Genomic DNA, 18,884 nt, shown 5'->3' with positions numbered 1-18,884 from the left:
TGCTTGCATGCTCACTCTCAAAAAAAAGTAAATAAATAAAATTTATTATGAAAAACTTCAAGCATATACAAAAGTAGAATAGTATAATAAACCCCACGTACCCATCACCCCCTGTTACCTACTCTTCAGTCTCATTTGTACCCCCTCTTCCCACTGTATTATTTTGAAGTAATTCAGATAACATTTTTTCATCCATAAATATTTCAATAAACCACTGAATTCTTAAACTAGATCCAAATTTCTCATCGAACTGAGACTTCTTGAAAGCAACTAAACATCTTGACAACAGAGTGATAGAGTTGCCACTTGCTTGATAGAAAAATGTATTTGCATTTTTTTATACTATGCTTTAAGAAATAATTATTCCTCTGGGGAGCCTGGCTGGCTCAATTGGTAGAATATGTGATTCTTGATCTCAGGGTCATGAGTTCAAAGCCCCACATTGGTGTAGTGTTTACTTAAAAAAAAAAAAAAAAATATTTCCCTGAGACTCAGATCTGCTATTTGCTAGTAATATGACTTGTAATATGTAATTTAACTATTTTGGCATCAGCTTTCTATATCTAGTAAACTAGATTTAATGATTATGACAACTTTAGTATTCTGATCCTGTAATAATTTGGACAGTCCTTTTAAAATTTGTCCACTTTTTCTTCTAGTTCCAGACAGCCTTCTTTGAGTTCTTTTTTTAAATTTGATCCTGCATGGTTTATTAGTTATATTCCCATATTTACATGATGGTCTTTTCTCAGAATCGTAAACTATTCTAGGACACGGACCATAGTGTGTGTGTTTTGCCTTTTTCCATTTTTTAGGAGTGCTTCATACCGTGTTAGAGACATGCTGCAAATATTTGTTGATTTGGTGTTTGATAGTCAGGGGTTCCTTATGAGTACCGAAAGAGCAAAATAAAAAGAGAAGTCATTCTATTTTCTGTAGTAAATAATGTAAATACAAATAGTATAATTATTACTTGTTACATATGACAGTATTTTTATATTAATTATTGAAAGTTTTTATATTATTTGTTCATTATGAAGTCCTATATATTCTATAATAGTTACTTTGTATTAGTTACAAGTTTGTAAGTTTAACAGTTTTGTACTAATTGACTGTGCCTTTTTTTTTTTTTTTTTAATCAGTTCTCTGAGAGTGTGAGTGGTACAAAGTTTGAAGAAGATCATCTTTCTCATTATTCTCCTTGGTCTTGTGGCACCATAGGCTCCTGTATAAATGCCATCGATTCAGAGCCCAGAGATGTAATTGCTAATTCAAATGCTGTATTAATGGTATGATTTGGGGGAGTGGGGGGAATATCATGCATGTTGACTCAAGTTTTAGAATGATTGAATGCTTTCATCTTCATATTGTTTGTTGCTATGTAACTCATCTGTAAGCAGCTGAGTTATATTTAGGTAAGTCTGAAATAAATTGCATTTAATGCTTAAATTATTTGAGCTAGTTTGGTGGTTTAAAACGGATGTTGGGGGGCGCCTGGGTGGCGCAGTCGGTTAAGCGTCCGACTTCAGCCAGGTCACGATCTCGCGGTCCGTGAGTTCGAGCCCCGCGTCGGGCTCTGGGCTGATGGCTCAGAGCCTGGAGCCTGTTTCCCATTCTGTGTCTCCCTCTCTCTCTGCCCCTCCCCCATTCATGCTCTGTCTCTCTCTGTCGCAAAAATAAATAAACGTTGAAAAAAAAAAAATTAAAAAAAAAAAAAAAACGGATGTTGGATTATCACTAAGATGTACTGCTAGTGTTAAATTTACCAGAAAATTTGATTACATGTCTTTTGAAAGCATGTACCTGTATTATTAGCTGAAGTAATTGACAACATTCCTTTTAATTGATTTTCTTTGGTTTATGCAGGACCTGGACAGTGGAGATGTTAAGAGAAGAGTGCATTTATTTGAAACTCAGAGAAGGACAAAAGAAGAAGACCCAATAATTCCATTTAGTGATGGACCTATCATCTCAAAATGGGGTGCAATTTCCAGATCTTCACGTACAGGTTACCATACCACGGATCCTGTCCAGGCCACTGCTTCCCAAGGAAGTGCCACTAAGCCTATCAGTGTATCAGGTAATCCCCTTAACTAGTATCTCACTTGCTGTATTCTAACACTGTGCTTTTTAATCCTCACTTTGTGAGGTACAGCACATTTCCCTCTATTTAACAGTCACAGGAGCTCAGAATTAAATGGTTTAGCCAGAAGAACATGGCTGGTTGGATAAAATACGGATCTTTTTTAAAAAAGTGTATGTTCACATTTACATATTGATATTTCACTTTTCTGATCATTGTTTCTTTCTACCTTTCTGTAGATTATGTTCCTTATGTCAATGCTGTTGATTCAAGGTGGAGTTCATATGGTAACGAGGCCACGTCATCAGCACACTATATTGAACGGTAATGTTACTCTTCTTTTGGATTCTCTATTTTCAGACTTGTGTGTATCCTCAGAGTATAGATCCTACCCCCGATTATTCATGAAGCGTACTTTAATGATTTTAGCTGAATAACAGATTTCTGAGAAAACATTTAAATGATGACTGAAACTTTCAGGGTTGATTAATTACAGAAAACGTATTTGGTATATGGCCATTACTGCTTTAGTTGCTTCAACTCTTTCAATTTTATAATTGTAAACATATTTCTCTTTAAAGGGACAGATTCATTGTTACTGATTTATCTGGTCATCGAAAGCATTCCAGTACTGGAGACCTTTTGAGCATTGAACTTCAGCAGGTAGTCTCTGTGTCCCTCAGCTTTAAATTCTTAAAATAAAATGGCAGTTGAAAGCTATGGTTGAAAGCTAACTTTACCTTTGTTTTTTTTCCCCTATAGGCCAAGAGTAACTCGTTGCTTCTTCAGAGGGAGGCCAATGCACTGGCCATGCAGCAGAAGTGGAATTCCCTGGATGAAGGCCGCCACCTTACCTTAAATCTTCTAAGCAAGGAAATTGAACTGAGAAATGGAGAGGTAAAAAAACTGAACCTCTCAGCTTCATGCATAATGTATTTGCTGTTTGGTGCTGCTGTGTGTTAGTTTATGCCATTACCTAGTGTATGTTAGCATTCCTTTTTCTGGTGGATGATTGTTTTTCAAACTCCGAATAGATATAAAATTGCAGTACCAGCTTTTATTTCAATCATTGAGATTCTTACTTTAATCTAAAAGGGGGGCCCCAGCTTCCCCAGGTATAAAATCAGCATTTTTTCTTTATTACAGAGTGATTATACAGAAGATGCAAGCGATACTAAGCCTGATAGGGATATTGAGTTAGAGCTTTCGGCACTTGATACTGATGAACCTGATGGACAAGGTGAACAAATTGAAGTAAGTACCACAATTAGATATTTAGGAAGCTTTATTCAATTGGAAACTATAAAATACTTTCATACTGAAGGATTAACATTTTATTTTCTTAGGAGATCCTGGACATACAGCTGGGTATCAGTTCTCAAAATGATCAGTTGCTGAATGGAACAGCAGTGGAAAATGGGCATCCAGTCCAACAGCACCAAAAGGAGCCACTGGAGCAGAAGAGACAGAGTTTAGGTGAAGACCATGTGATTCTGTGAGTGTTAGACAGATAACTCATAACCAGTGGACATAGGTTGTGAATATTTAAATAAAATAAATGCAGTGTTACCTGCAATTTTGGCTCTCTCCTGTGAGGCGAAGACCTTATGTAATAGGGCAGTGATTGGGTCAGTCTGAATTTTTAGGAGAGAAGAGGTAAACTTGAACAAAATAGTCCATTTTTAAGTAGCCTGAGACCTGCTTTTTTTGTGGATAAAAGTTTGTCCTCGTGCTCCAGCATCAGGTTAATACTTCCTCAGTCTGGTAGGCACACTTCTAGACTACACAATGGAGAATTAAAATCTAGATGAAGGGTTTCCCTTTTAAAAAAATCATGTTAAGGTATTCTTAGATTTAGGGGCACCTGGATAGCTCAGTTGGTTAAGCGTCCGACTTCAGCTCCGGTCACAATCTCGTGGTTCGTGAGTTCGAGCTCCACATCGGGCTCTGTGCTGACAGTTCAGAGCCTGGAGCCTGCTTTGGATTCTGTGTTTCCCTCTGTCTCTCTGCCCCTCCCCTGCTCACACTCTGTCTCTCTCTCAATAATAAATAAACATTAAAAAAACATTTTTTTTAATTAAAGATATTCTTAGATTTAATATTGCCATTTTGTATAATTACCGCCAAAATTATGGGTTAGTCTTGAACTTAATAGTTTGTTGGCCTTAAATTAGCCAGTATTTTAATTTTTTTTTAATGTTTATTTATTTTTGAGAGAGAGAGAGAGACCAAGCATGAGCAGGGGAGGGGCAGAGAGAGAGGAGACACAGAATCTGAAGCAGGCTGCAGTCTCTGAGCTGTCAGCACAGAGCCTGATGTGGGGCTCGAACTTACGGACTGTGAGATCATGACCTGAGCTGAAGTCTGTTAACCAACTGAGCCACCCAGGTGCCCCTTAATGTTTTTTTAAGTTTACTCATTTATTTTTTGAGAGAGAGAGCATGAGCAGAGGAGAGGCAGAGAGAGAATATCCCAAGTAGGCCCAGTGCTGAGCCACCCAGGTGCCCATCTAGTATTTTAATTTTTTAAATAAGATTTTTGGAAAAAGGGACTTTTTTAGTGACTGCTGATATTTTTTAGTGATAAATACATGCCTTTACTAGGGGCTTTTGAAGTTTGTTACAACTAATATTAAGCATGTATAGTTATTCTTTAAAGGGTTATTCACTTAAAGCTAATTTGTTTTCAATGTCCTTTATTTTCTCTCAGGGAGGAGCAAAAAACAATTCTGCCGGTAACTTCTTGCTTTAGCCAGCCACTCCCAGTGTCCATTAGCAATGCAAGTTGCCTCCCCATCACCACATCTGTCAGTGTTGGCAACCTCATTCTGAAAACTCACGTTATGTCTGAAGATAAAAACGACTTTTTAAAACCTGTTGCAAATGGGAAGATGGTTAACAGCTGAAAGGAGGTTCATCTTTCAAATTTGTGACCATACCATGGAAGCATTTACACTAGCTTTTTATATATATAATATATATTATATAATGTATATTTTTTTTAAAAAAAGATATTACCGGGGGCATCCATTTCCTGTGGACTCTTTGATACTTCAAGCCCTCTTGCATTAGCATTATGAAAAAAAAAGAAAATTTACTTTACTAGGGTAACACGTTCACTTTCCAGAGGTGATTGGAATTTGGACATTTAACTTAAGCTTCAAGCAGCTTTTTATGAGTTTGTAGCAATCCGGTGCAGTAACTGAGCCATTTCCTATTTTAAATGGCTTCTATAGAAAATTAACAACTCAGTTATTAAACTAGCAGGATCCTACAATGATACATCTAGTGAAAGTAGACTTAATTAACTTATTTATTTCTATTTTATGTTTTGCTGAGAGAAATTTCCATCTCATTCCAGCTGCTTTATTTATCTTTTTCATGGGACTTTGCATGTATTTTTTTTCTTTTTTCTTTCTTTCCTTCTTTTTTTTTCTTTTTTTTTTCTTTTTTTACTTTGAAGAGTGGAGTTAGATGTTCTTACCATAGAATTTTACAGGGTTATATACTAGCTTTCTTTACTGCATTATATGTAGGAGTGTGGTGCAGTGCTTTTATCTGTAGCATTGAAATTTTTTTTAATTTTCCATTTTTCAAGACTAGTTTCTGCTTTGTTAATATTTATACACAGGCTACTTGTTGAAGTAAGTAATTAAATATATAACCAAGTGCCTAAGTCTTTCAGCTGATGTACTAGATATTAAATTCTCCTAAGTTATGCAGAATCGTTTTTACAATTTTGATAAATTATGCACTAATGTAATGGCAGTTTTTTAAAACGCAGATTTAAGCCTGTACATTATTGAATCTGATGACTTGGCAAAAGAATCAGGTGCTTTCAGCTTTCTTGAGAAAACCCTGTATGTAGCGTTTGCACTGACTAACAAGATGGTATTGCTGGGTTTTTTTTATTTAAACTGATTAATTTGGATGTTCATTGCAATATCTTGGTTAAGTATTGTTTATTGTTACTTCACGTTGTGTTTAATTTTCCTTGTTTTCTGACCGTTAGGTTGATAAGACTATGAACCATGTAATAATAGAACATTGGCTAACCTTTATTCGTACTTAAAAACATGAGTAATTTCTGCCCTGCTAAATGTGACTGAAAGTGTTTGGACCTGGCATCTGGAAGCATGCAGTATGTTCAACCAGCCATGCCCCAGATTTGGGGGAGGTATTTTTGAAACCTAAACTTCAGTCGACATTTGGAAACAAAAACTGGGCATTCCTTTCTGGTGATCTCACCTATAGTTTGTCTTTGTTCTTCCCCAGTTTCTTTAAGATTAGTTTGACTTTTATTATTTTTTTTAATTAACTTCTGTGAAGTTGTTTACTCTGAAAATTGTACTGGAATATTTTAAGCCAAGCTGATCTTTCACCAGGTGTACTGTATGTAAGGGCTTTTCCTGCTAGCAAGATGCTTAAACAGGATCATGTTATTGGTCGTCTGAGCTATTTAGTTGTTTTACAAAACCACAGCATTGTATCAGATAAGATTTTGATAAAAAGTTTTGTGCACATTTCCAGGGGCGGGAGGGTTGACATTTCCCTGAAATTTCTTGATCAGAATGAGTAAATACTGGTGTTTGATACCTGTCTTAATGAACATGCTCATAAGGTGACTGATAAGTTGTAAATATACCTGAGAAACAAAGGGGTAGTTTTGATATTCTGGTGTCAGTATGGAAGATCTTACACATTTATTTAATATTCAAATGTATGAGGATGTTTGTTTGTAGCATAACAGCACAGTAGCCTTGACTTCGTTTCCTTTGGTTAGTACTGTACCCTTTTGCCATGGCCAGTGCTCCCTATCCCTACAGAGACATTTTATTTATTTCACTCTGTAACCTGAAATGAATAGGAACAAGAGTTTTAAACCATGTTACATTAACTTATTTCTGACATTATAAATTAGCCTAGGATATTACAGGAACATGATTGTTATATAATTTATATCAGAACCCTTCTATAAATATGCGCTTATTACATTTAAAATGCTTCCAATGTACTTTATTTGCTGTTTGTATTTCCAAAAAAGGATATGCAAACCAGTATGTCTATTTCATGGATATTTAAATAGTGAGATCTTCCATGTTGAAGGTAATGTATTTTTTTTTAAGATTTTAAAATTGCTATTTTGTTACAAAATAGAGACCTATTAACAGTTTGAGAGCTCCTTATGTGCCCTCAGGGAAAGAACCCTCTGTGCAACAGAACTACGCAAAACATCTTCAGCACGTTCTGAGGGTGAATATATACTACATAAATTGATCTTGTGTATTTAACCTTATCTTTTTAATTTTAAAATTGAAATTTTGAAACTTGGTTGTGCTCTGCTGGAGGGGTTTGGGATAAACTGCTTAGGTGTTTGCCTACTTGTCCAGTGAAATTACATTTGCATCAGTGTATGTATATACCTGCCAACCTTATTGGTATGTCTCAGAACATTTATATTAAAATAATGCTTGTCTTGCAGCAGGTGATCCCATAAAACAATAACTCCCTGTTCTTAAAAACTTACTCTCGTTCTCACTAACAACATAGGAATTGTTTCTTTGTTGGGATTATTCTGTATTGCATCCTTTATATAGTGGCCATCTTCTGTTTCTCATGGTGGGTTTAACGTGAGGGAAAGATGTTGGTTCTCTGCCACTTTAGAAGAAAGAGCAGTCTTTCTGATCCTTCTTCAGAAAGTTACTCCCTGATGTCAAGAGGAAAAAAATTATAAATCAGACCTAGGATGTGACTTTTTAAAATTGGGTGCCTTCCCTGTCATTTGACCCTTTTACCAACATGTGATGTACATGCGTTTGAAATCAGTATATAAGGCAATAGGAGAGGAAATGTGTGATGTTGGTAATTTAACTACGTGTGGTGCCTAGGTTCAATTAGGAAAAAATAGTCTGAGGTCTGGAAAGTGGGAAAATGGTGGGTTGTGTGTTTGGTTTACTTCTTACATTTTTGTTTTTCCATTTCTGAGTCCCATTCTGAAGTCCATGTGCCTCATTCAGATTCTGTGAATCTAAATTCAGTAGTTCTCTTTTGTAGTATCGTTTCATTTTATAAATTCTGAGAAGATTATGTATGTATTTCGTCTAGTTGGTGCCTGACCAGAGCAGATTCCCTTGCCTGTCCTGCCATGACTTCCTTTCAGTACCATCTGATAAGCAAGTGTCATGCATGAAGGTCGTGCATATAATTTTCAAGAGAAGGTAGTACTTCGTTGGGTCGATGGCACTGATTTTTTCCTAGTAGTTACTTACTCTCACAAGAGAATTATAAAAGAAACCTCGCCTCCTGTACGAGAACTGAAATTTTCCATTTGTATGGATCTAGTCCCGTTCACTCAAATTTCAAGTTGATTCCAAGTATATAAAGCACATCCCAATTTTATATGCTGCCTTGAGAAAATAAGAAGATGCACAGCTATTTCTAGGAATTTAAAATGGGATCATTTAAACATTTGAAAACGTTTTAAAAACCATCTAGCTTGCTCTTGCATTTTAGATGTTAAAGCCTGTGTTGTCTTGTTAGCAGGGGTGCAATTGTAATGATTAGATTCAGATTCAGCATGTGATTTCAACTTTGAATCTGAATGTTTCTTCCCTAGCTTCTTTGTGTCATTTCCTGAGCAGACTGTCACCAGTGTTGGTAACTAGGCTTAAAGGGAAAAGTTGCATTGCAACTATGTGTTAGTTTCCTGGAAGAACTTTTCTTGTGTTTTAGTGAGTGAAGAGTGTTGATGGGATCACTTACTGTAACTCCTTCATGAGAACCCCTTCTGCAAGCAGAAGCAGAACACAAATGAACGTGCTCAAGGAGTATCCCATTTTCTGGATAAATTGAATACATTTGCTAGTTGTTCCTTTTTACTAGCAGTTTCTTTGTATCCCTTTGCTGGCAAGGGAATACAAGGAGTCAAGGCCACTGATCAGAACACCCCACATTTGAGTGGAGTCTTATTTCTACTCCAAGAGCAGTTATTCCCCCAAATCCAAAATTGGCAATTTTTCTTTTTTTAAATAAAATTTTAAAAATATCCTCAAACCAGTGGAACATAGACACTGGCTGCACTTAGTACTGCCAACAGCCAAGGTCATTTGCATATATTCCATCAATCTGTCGAGAATTAGGCCTCACTTTATAACCCAAGGCATGGAAGTGCATGCATTCTCTTAGCTGGGCAAACAATTATACTGTAGTTGTGATACAACACATGTGGCTTTTATTTGTACTGCACATATCCACTGTACAGCCACTTGGGAGTATCGTGGTTAGCTTGCAGCAACTGCTGTCTGCATTTATACTGTTTATTGCATATTCTTTTCCCTGGAAGTGAAAGAGAAATGTTTTTCTTGTTGCATTGATTACATTTTATAAATTTGCTTAGCTGGAAAGTTTGGGAAAAGAGGCCTGTTTGTCAATTGTACAACCGATTGTGAAGCTCTAGTGTGAATATTTTTACGTCTGTATTAGACATTTTCTTTGCAAATCTATTGTTCGATTGAAATGTAAATGAAATTAAAGATGGTGTACACCCATCATGTAAAAAGCAGGCACCATCTCTAAGATGGATTTAATGCTCATTTTTAAGGCATATACTCAGCTTCTATTTAAAACTATAATTTAAAATAATTCTGTACAATGAAATGGGGAATATATATGGGAATAAATTCTATTCCATTTATTTCAATTTGAATTTCCAAATTGTAATGTTTCCCTTTGTGCTATAGGAATAGGATTAAATGGGGGAAGGCTAGGATTTCTAAAGGCCTGTATATGGGGGGAGGGCAGAGATGGAACAATGAGGGTTGTGATGATAGTGAATAGCAAAGAGTGAATTCTGTGTGTTTTTGCTGTAGCACTGAAGTGAAGAGATATTAGCTTTGGCTGTTCACAGAATAGAGCATCATGATTTTCAGTGTTTGAGAGAAAATTGATGGAAAAAGTTTGCAGTACTTGACATGTATTTGCATGCACAAAATAAAATTATTTGTCCACCTTAAAAGTTGTTTTAGTGTCAATATTAAGTTCATGGTGCATTTTAGTTATATTGATATCCTTGGTATACATTTTGGCTTAATTAAGCTACCAGGATACTCCTTGAGATTTAAATAATCACCTGCCTCAGAGAGCCTGGCTGGCTTAGTTGGTAGAGTATGCGACTCTTCATTTTGGGGTTGTGAGTTTGAGCCCCACGTTGAGGGGTAGATTGTACTTAAATATATATTTTTTTAATGTTTTTAATTTTTTTTTTTTTTTTTTGAGAGAGAGAGAGTGGCATGAGTAGGGGAGGGGCAGGGAGAGAGGAAGACACAGAATCCAAAGCAGGCTCCTGTGCTGACAGCTCAGAGCCTGACACAGGCCTTGAAACCACAAACCACGAGATCATGACCTGAGCCGAAGTTGGATGCTTAACCGACTGAGCCACCCAGGTGCACTCCTAAAAATCTTTTAAAAATAAATAAATAATTGCCTGCCTCACACATATGTTCCTGGGAAGGATCTGAAGAATGAATAGACCAGGAAGGTTGAAATATTTTGTAATCCAGTCACTTCAGTCATTAAAATATAGATAAAGTACTTTCTGTATGGGAAATGAGGGCATAGATAATACTAGCAGTTCACAGTCTAGGTGAGGAAGGAAATAGGACAAATACATAAATATAATAAGCCCTAGTCCATGCTGGTCATTAAGTTCAATAAAACACGAACCCTTCCTCTGGAAGCTCACAGTGTAGAAAATGGGGAAGACAGATCTGAATAACCAGCTCAGTGAGCTATGTTCTAATGTAGGGTGTATGGAAACCCCAAAAGGTAAATTATGGGGCAGATGGTAGTGGTGGTAAGCCAGAGGAGATGGTTCTTTGAGAAATGATCCCAGGCTAGATTTTGTAGGCTGAATAACAGGTCACCAGGCAGAGACGGGAATAAACACCCAAGCACCTACCCTACCTTCACGACAACCCACTCTGTACCTGAACAGTTCTTCTCTGTAGATATTATCCCTATTTTCTATCTGAGATGTTAAGTAACTTGCCCAAGACTCACAGCTAGAAAGTAGTGGAGTCAGACTCAAGTCTGTTCTACCTCCCAAAGGCAGTGAGTGAGGGTGACGATTGGAACCTGTTTTAGCTGTCAGTGTTACAATGCAAGGAGTTTTTAAGGAATAGTTTACGTAACTCTTAGAGCACTTAATATGTTCCAGACACAGTTCTAAGTGCTACAGGTATATTAAAATCTAGGACCATTATTGTCACCATTTTACAGGTGAGAAAACTAAGGGAGAGAATTTGCCTGAATTCACATGACTAGATGAGGTAGGTAGGGATCTCTATGAAGGACACAATACCATAATAAAAAGGGAGTCTTGGAAGTTAGATGATCTGAACAATTTGGGGTTTTAGAAAGATCACTTTGGTAGCAGTGTGAGGTGAGGCTGGAGAAAGACCAGCAGAGAAGCCAGGTCAGCAATCTAGGTAAGAAGTGTTTAGAGGTGGCCAAGCAGGGATGGAGGGAGAGAGGGGTGAATCTGGAAAGCAGGAGACAGCCATTGATGATTTGTTGTAGAGAGAAGATATTAGACATCTACACACTATAGTGGATTAGATTTGGCTTAGAGTCCCAGATCTTGTTGCTGAGAACAGACCCTTATTTGTGAGACATGTAATCTTGTATAAGCCCTGGAGTGACAGTTTAGATCAGGAAGAAGAGGAAGAAACATGGATAGTTGATCCAAGCAAAAGAGAGGAAACTTAAGGAAATGAAATTCCAGGAAGATTTTATTTCCTTTAAGATACAATTGAAAATTCCACAGTGCAGTGGTTCCAAACTTACCTACACATTGCAATCACCTAGGGATCTTTTAAAAATCCCAAAGCCCAGAACACACATAAGACCGATTAAGTCACAGTCTCTGGGGTGGGACCAAGGCATTAGTACTTTTAAAGCTCCCCGAATGCTTCCAATGTGCAGAGAAGTTTGGGCACCACTGCTATAATGAATGAAAATAGATTTGGGACCTGTCTTAGCCAAGGTATTAAATAACATCCATTGTCAAATGTTCAGGCCCATATGGTTCTCGGAGACATTCAACAAATATTTTTTTTATGAGAATCTACTATGTACCAGGCATTAAGGATACAGGAGTGAACTAGTCCCTAACTTCGTGAAACTTATAGTTGGAGAGATAGACAAGAAGTAAAAGGTGAATTTAGATAATGAGGAGTAAAACCAGAATGAATATAATGTAACCCGCTGATGAGATTTTGTAAGGTGGGAGTGGTAATTCTCAGCACCGTGGGCAGTTTTAGATAGGTCAGTCTGCCAGACATCCCTGTCTGGATCCCTAAGAAACTTCTCAGACTTAACATGTCACAGACTGAGTTTCTGGTATTCCCCCACTCCCCAAACTACACCTCCAGTCTTCCCCATTTCAGATACTTCCCCCTCAATCACTATCCGTCCCTCTTAGTCCAGTAGCAAATCCTGTCCGCTCTACCTTCAAAATGTATTCAGAATTTGACCACTTCTCACTACCCAGGTCTGAGCCACTACTATCTTTCACCTGAATTAGCCTGAATAGCTTCCTGTTCTCCCTGCTTCTGCCCTCACCTTCCTTCAGCAGCTAGAATGATCCCTTTAAACTGTTAAGTCTGATTATTTCATTCTTGTGCTCAAAACCCTTCAAATGCGTCATCATCAGATTGAAAGCCCAAGCCTTTTCTCTGGTTCTTTGCTCCTATGCTTACTATGCTCCAACCTCACTGCCCACCAAACCAGGCATGCTTCCATCATAGGGCTTTTATGCTTGCTAATCTCTAAGGATTAAGTCTTCTGCCCCCACCCTCACCAGATGTCTTCATGACTAGATACTCCCTTTCTTAAGGTCTTTACTAAAAAGTGAACCTTCAGGAAAACTGGATGGAGAGTTGGGGTGGGAGTGGGGTGCCTATCTAAAATAGATATTGTAACCCAAGAGACTGGATGAGTTCAACTGTTTTTCTTTTTTTTAAACTTTGTATTCTGAAATAGTTAACAGAGTCACAGGAAGTTGGAAAAATAATAAGAGGACCCGTGTACCCTTCACACCGTTTCCTAACTGCTGGCATCTTTCATAACTATAGTATAATATCAAAACCAGGAAGTTGACATTTGTAACAATCTACATACCTTATTCAGATATCACCAGCTTCACATGTACTCATTTGCACATGTGCGTGCACGTGTGTGTGTGTGTGTGTGTGTGTGTGTGTGTAGCTGTATTCAGTTTTATCACATGTAGATTTGTGGAATCACCACTACTCCCAAGATAACAACTGGAAAAAAAGAAAAAGGTAACAGTGTTCCGTCACCTCATTGATCCCTCCTGCTACCCCTTTACATCCACATCCATTCCCTTCCCTTATCCTCATTCATTCCTAACCCCTGGCAACCACTATCTGTTCTCTATCTCTATAATTTTGTCGTTTTGAGCATGTTATATAAATGAAATTATATAGGATGTAACCTTTTGAGATTGGCTTGTTTTCACTCAGCCTAATTCCCTTGAGATCCATCCAAATTGTCACATGTATTAGTAATTTGTTCCTTCTAATTGCCGAGTAGTAAATGTACCACGGTTTGTTTAAACGTTCACCCACTGAAGAGCAGTTGGGTTGTTTCAAATTTTTTACTATTGCAAATAAAGCTGCTATGAACATTTGTATACATATTTTTGTGTGCACATAAGATTTTTGTTTCTCAAGTATTTTATGAGTAAATAAATTTGTATGCCTGGCCTACCTCTGAAAGAAATGGATAAACTGGACTTCTACAGTCTTAACTTAAAAATGGACAAATTCCCGGGGCGCCTGGGTGGCGCAGTCGGTTAAGCGTCCGACTTCAGCCAGGTCACGATCTCACGGTCTGTGAGTTCGAGCCCCGCGTCGGGCTCTGGGCTGATGGCTCGGAGCCTGGAGCCTGTTTCCGATTCTGTGTCTCCCTCTCTCTCTGCCCCTCCCCCGTTCATGCTCTGTCTCTCTCTGTCCCAAAAATAAATAAAAACGTTGAAAAAAAAAATTAAAAAAAAAAAATGGACAAATTCCCTTCAACGTACTATTTACCAAAACAGATACAAGATCAAAAGAAAAATTGGCATAACTCTTGTATTACTTAGCTATTGTCACATAACAAATTACCCAAAAACCTAGTGGCTTAGTATAACAACATCAATAATTTCATAGTTTCTGTGGGTCAGGAATCTGCATGTAACCTTCAATGGGTCCTGTGCTTCAGGTCTCACAGGTGGTGGCTGGTGCCTTAGTCATCTCCCTGCTCACCTGGGGAAGCATCTGCTTCCAAGCCCACTCCCTGGATTGTTCGCAGGATTCAGTTCCTCCCGAGCTGTTGGAATGAGGGCCTCGGTTTTTTTATTTGTTGAAGGCTGCCCTCAGTTCCTTGCCTTGTGAAACTCTCACCATCAGTATGGTGGTTAGGCTCATCTAAGCAGCAACCAAGAGGAGCCGGAGACTGGGGGCAGGGGGTGGGAGGAGGCTGTAAGTCAGGTGTTGGGTGGCGGGGTGGGGGGGATGGGTAGAGGGAGGAGTGGAGGGGTGGCTATAAAGAAGTCACAATCTTTTGTAACCTGATCTTGAAAGCAAGCAAGATCCCATCTCTTTTGTCATTATTACTTAGAAGCAAGTCACCTGGTCCAGACCACTGTCAGGGACTGATACACCTCCCCGCCCACCCCTGTTATTCATGGTCTGAGTAATCCCCTTTCCCTGAGTGTGGACTAGACCTAGTGACCTCTTTATCTCCAGTCGGGAGACACAAACCATACAGGGGAAGTTTCACACAAAGAATTATTAAGATCTAATAAATGACCATAAGATAAAAGGAAATGCCATATGGTACCCTGTGGCTTAGAGAAATTCCATATGGCTCCCTTCCCTACTTGGAAAGAGCCCCCCCTTACCAAGACTGTAGTTCAGACTTCGGCGCAGAAGTTGAAGTTTAGCCCGCTGGACAGCAGGGATGTTTGCTGGTCTGCCCAGGCTGGAACTGGTTGCTAGCCAGCAGAAAGCAAGTCTCCAGACTGCAAGTGAGCTACACAGGAATCTGTGGAGGTCGTTGTCATCACCGCAGACAGGAAGCCTTTGAGTGACCATGCAGGCAGGTCTTCAGGGCACCAATTTTCATGTTGACAAGGCCATGGGAAGACTATTGCTAGACCCACTGAGGTAGGTGTGTATATATATGTGTGTATACACACGCACACACACACACATACACACACACACACACACACCATATCCAATTGGGTTTATGTCAGGAACGTAAAGTTTGTTTAGCATATGAAAATCAACTTGTGTAATCTACCATATTAACAGAATAAAGGTTATATCTGTTATTATAAGATCTCAAAATTTAATGAAGCTCCATTTTGATTGGCTTATAGAGATTTAAAATTATATGAAATAAGAGAAACTCAAATATTTCTAAAAAAAAAAAAAAAAAACAAACTTGTGCTCCTTACATTTTAAGTGTGAGCTATTTAAAGAAAAATAGTTACTAAAGCTATGAAAGCAAAGAGTTTTTCTGATTTTTCTCAGATGCCTTAATCAAAACTTTAAAAAGAAATTTAGGTGTGCCTGAGTGGCTCAGTCGGTTAAGTGTCTGACTCTTGGTTTCGGCTCAGGTTCATGATCTCATGGGTTCGTGAGTTTGAGCGCCACAATGGGCTCTGTGCTGTCATCATGGGGCCTGCTTGGGATTATCTCTCCCTCTTTCTCTGCTCCTTTCCTATTCACTTTCTCTCAAAATAAATAAATATTTAAAAAAAGAAAGAAATTTGCTCCTTAAAGTCAACCCAACATCTAAAGAAAATTTCAGTTAACAAAATTAAAGCCTGCATTAAAGATAACACTTTTAAAACTGTAGAGACATGTATCTAAATATTATATCGAGGCACCTGGGTGGCTCAGTCGGTTGGGCGTCTGACTTCAGCTCAGGTCATGATCTCACGGTTTGTGGGTTTGAGCCCCGCGTTGGGCTCTGTGCTGTCAGCTCAGAGCCTGGAGCCTGCTTTCAGATTCTGTGTCTCCTTCTCTCTCTGCTCACTCTGCTCTGCTCTCCCCATGCGTGCTCTGTCTCCCTCTGTCTCTCAAAAATAAATAAATGTAAAAAATTAAAAATAAATAAAAATAAATATTATATAAATAATTATTATTGATTGTATATTTATTAATACCCAAATTTAATTTCGAAATAAGAAAGATGCTCAATTGCCACAAATTGGCCACACACACCCCAAAAAAGAAGGAAGGAAGGAAAAGAGTGAGGGAGGGAGAGAAAAGGTGGGGGATGGGGGAGAGAAAAAAAGAGGAAATGAAGGAAAGAAAGGAAAGGAAAAGACTCGTTATTGCAAATAATCCTTATACTGTTTAATGCCACCCCAAACCATCTCTAGACCTTTAATACTTCTATAAGAAAAAAATCCAGTGACAGGGACAATTTTGTTCTAAACTTAAAAAAATATTGGTGGGAAACTCAGTGGAAGACCAAATCCTGTTTTACCTCCATCGTAATCTGGAAAAACTGTAAGGGTAGAGCAAGCCTTGAAGCCCACGCCTCAAGGCATTTAAACACTTTTATATGAATTTTATTCAGTTACTTCAAATTTTCAAATATGTTTCACAAAGGTTTATAAATATTTTGGTTAGATCAAGATTTTCCCTTGATAAAAGGCAAATGCACCTGGGTGGCTCAGTAGGTTGAGCATCTGACTCTTGATTTCTGCTCAGGTCACGATCTCAGGGTCATGGGGTCACGCCCTTGGCAGGGGCTCTGGGCTGAGTGTGGAGCCTGCTTAAGATTCTCTCTCTCTCCCTCTACCCTCCTCCCCTGCTTGCACAGTCTCTCTCTTTCTTAAAAAAAAATGCGAGTGCTTTAACAGTCACAAAACAGCTATGGACTTAGGTTTTCCTACTAAAATACTTTCAGTATGATCTACTGATAAATAAAATCTTACAAGTAAAATCCTTTAAGAACTATAAATTACACATGGTACTCCCATTAAACAGAAACGTCATAATACACACCACCCCCAAATTCTGCTAAGTTCAGCAGTCCTGTTGAGTATTGTTAGACAACTGACTAATATATACAATCATATTCCTGACAGATGCAAACAATATTCCCAGTGAGGACACCACTAGATATACCCCTCCATCGTATACAACCAGGAGAGTGAATATATTAAAAGAGACATCAATGAAAATCAGTCTTAAAACTCTACCAGAAAGGGGGTTCCTGGGTGGCTCAGTTGATTGAGTGTCTGACTTCAGCTCAGGTCATGATCTCGAGTTCATGGGTTCGAGCCCCGCATCAGGCTCTGTGCTGACAGCTCAGAACCTGGAACCTGCTTTGGATGCTGTGTCTCCCTCTCCTCTGCCCCTCCCCTGCTCACACTCTGTCTCTGTCTCTCAAAAAAATAAAATGTTAAGAAAAAATTTAAGAGAAAAAAATGCACCAGAAGGGACAATTTCAGGGAGTATTAACTACAAAAAAATTATTCTTAAACTCTAGAACATACACATATAAACATATCTAAAAAGTCTTCCACTCCTGACTTGCCTCTGTCTCTCAAAGATAACTATTTTATTTCTTATGTATTCTTCAGTGCTTTTCTTTATGCATATATAAGCAAATAACATTATTTGTCCATATTTTTTTTAATGTTTATTTATTTTTGAGAGAGAGACAGAGCATGATCAGGGGAGGGGCAGAGAAAGGGAGACACAGAACCCAAAGCAGGCTCCAGGCTCCAAGCTGTAGGCACAGAGCCCAACACAGGGCCTGAACCCCTAAACTGTGAGATCATGACCTGAGCTGATGTTGGACACTCAATTGACTGAGCCACCCTATTTGTCCAGGTGCCCCTATTTGTCCATTTTTTTTATGCAAAAGACAAGAAACTAATACATAATGTTCTCTACCTTCCTTTTTTTTTTTTTTTTTTCAACAAAATACTATGTTCATGCAAGTATATCTATAGGAAGAACTTCCAGGAGTGGAGTCACTGGACTAAAGGTATATATTTTTTAATATTGACAGATATTTCTCATCTATAAGAGTTGTATCAATTTACACCTCACCAGCGATGCATTCCCCACAGTCATGCTGTTGTCAAAGTTTCCGATATTTAACTATCTGAAAGGTGGAAAATGGTATCTGAGAGGATTTTTTTTTTGGAAGAGAACCAGGAAAGCATATTAGCACACTGTAGAAAGGAAGTTTGAATATGCAGGGAGTCAGAGAGGAGGTAATTGCAGGAACAGAGTCCTTTACTAGGCTGGAGGAGCAGGATTCACTGCAGGAGTGATTCATGGAATGGGTGCTCTGTCACGAATGGGTGTCCATGGAATGGGATGCAAGGGTTGTGGGTATATTTTCACGGTGGCCTCAAGTGCAAGTCCCTTTTGATTCCTTCTGTTTTTCAGGCAAAATAAGAATCAAGGTCGTAAACTGAGCCAGGAGAGAGGAGAGAGTGTTGCATATTTTGGGAAAGAGATGTGAATTTCTTCTCTTAATGAGTAGGAGGGTAACCTGCCCAGGGAAACAAGGATCTTTGAAGCACTGAGGATTACAGCCTTCAATGTAAAGTGAATTTTGAAGGACAAAGGACAGTCCATGGATAAAGAAGATCCCTGCTTCAGGGAGATGTCAAGAAAATTAAAAGCAAAGCATCCATCTAGCATTCATTTAACAGATATTTACAGGGAATGGGCCATGCAGAGGCTCTGTTGCTGGGT

At 38.4% G+C, this 18,884-nt stretch overlaps 1 protein-coding gene across 3 annotated transcripts in view; it reads left to right on the top strand.

Annotated features, from left to right (window-relative positions):
- The window catches only part of RC3H2 (ring finger and CCCH-type domains 2), a 52,819-nt gene extending 42,723 nt beyond the window's left edge, over positions 1-10,096 (top strand). For 2 of the 3 annotated variants that reach the window (XM_047069160.1, XM_047069154.1), the window contains 8 exons: positions 1,143-1,289; positions 1,867-2,080; positions 2,323-2,407; positions 2,665-2,746; positions 2,846-2,980; positions 3,230-3,337; positions 3,430-3,578; positions 4,793-10,096. In XM_047069160.1, coding sequence (XP_046925116.1) covers positions 1,143-1,289; positions 1,867-2,080; positions 2,323-2,407; positions 2,665-2,746; positions 2,846-2,980; positions 3,230-3,337; positions 3,430-3,578; positions 4,793-4,988 — 1,116 coding nt within the window. In that variant the 3' untranslated portion in view covers positions 4,989-10,096. The remainder of the gene's footprint in view (positions 1-1,142; positions 1,290-1,866; positions 2,081-2,322; positions 2,408-2,664; positions 2,747-2,845; positions 2,981-3,229; positions 3,338-3,429; positions 3,579-4,792) is intronic. The other variant, XM_047069166.1, reaches the window with a different exon arrangement.
- Positions 10,097-18,884: the final 8,788 nt, after the last annotated feature.

The sequence above is a fragment of the Lynx rufus genome, unplaced genomic scaffold, assembly GCF_022079265.1.
Source record: "Lynx rufus isolate CCGP_SWC_20201006 ecotype Redwood Valley unplaced genomic scaffold, mLynRuf1.p SCAF_10, whole genome shotgun sequence".
NCBI lineage: Eukaryota > Metazoa > Chordata > Mammalia > Carnivora > Felidae > Lynx > Lynx rufus.
Note: the sequence above shows the minus strand (reverse complement) of the source record. Positions and strands in the feature narration are given on the sequence as shown.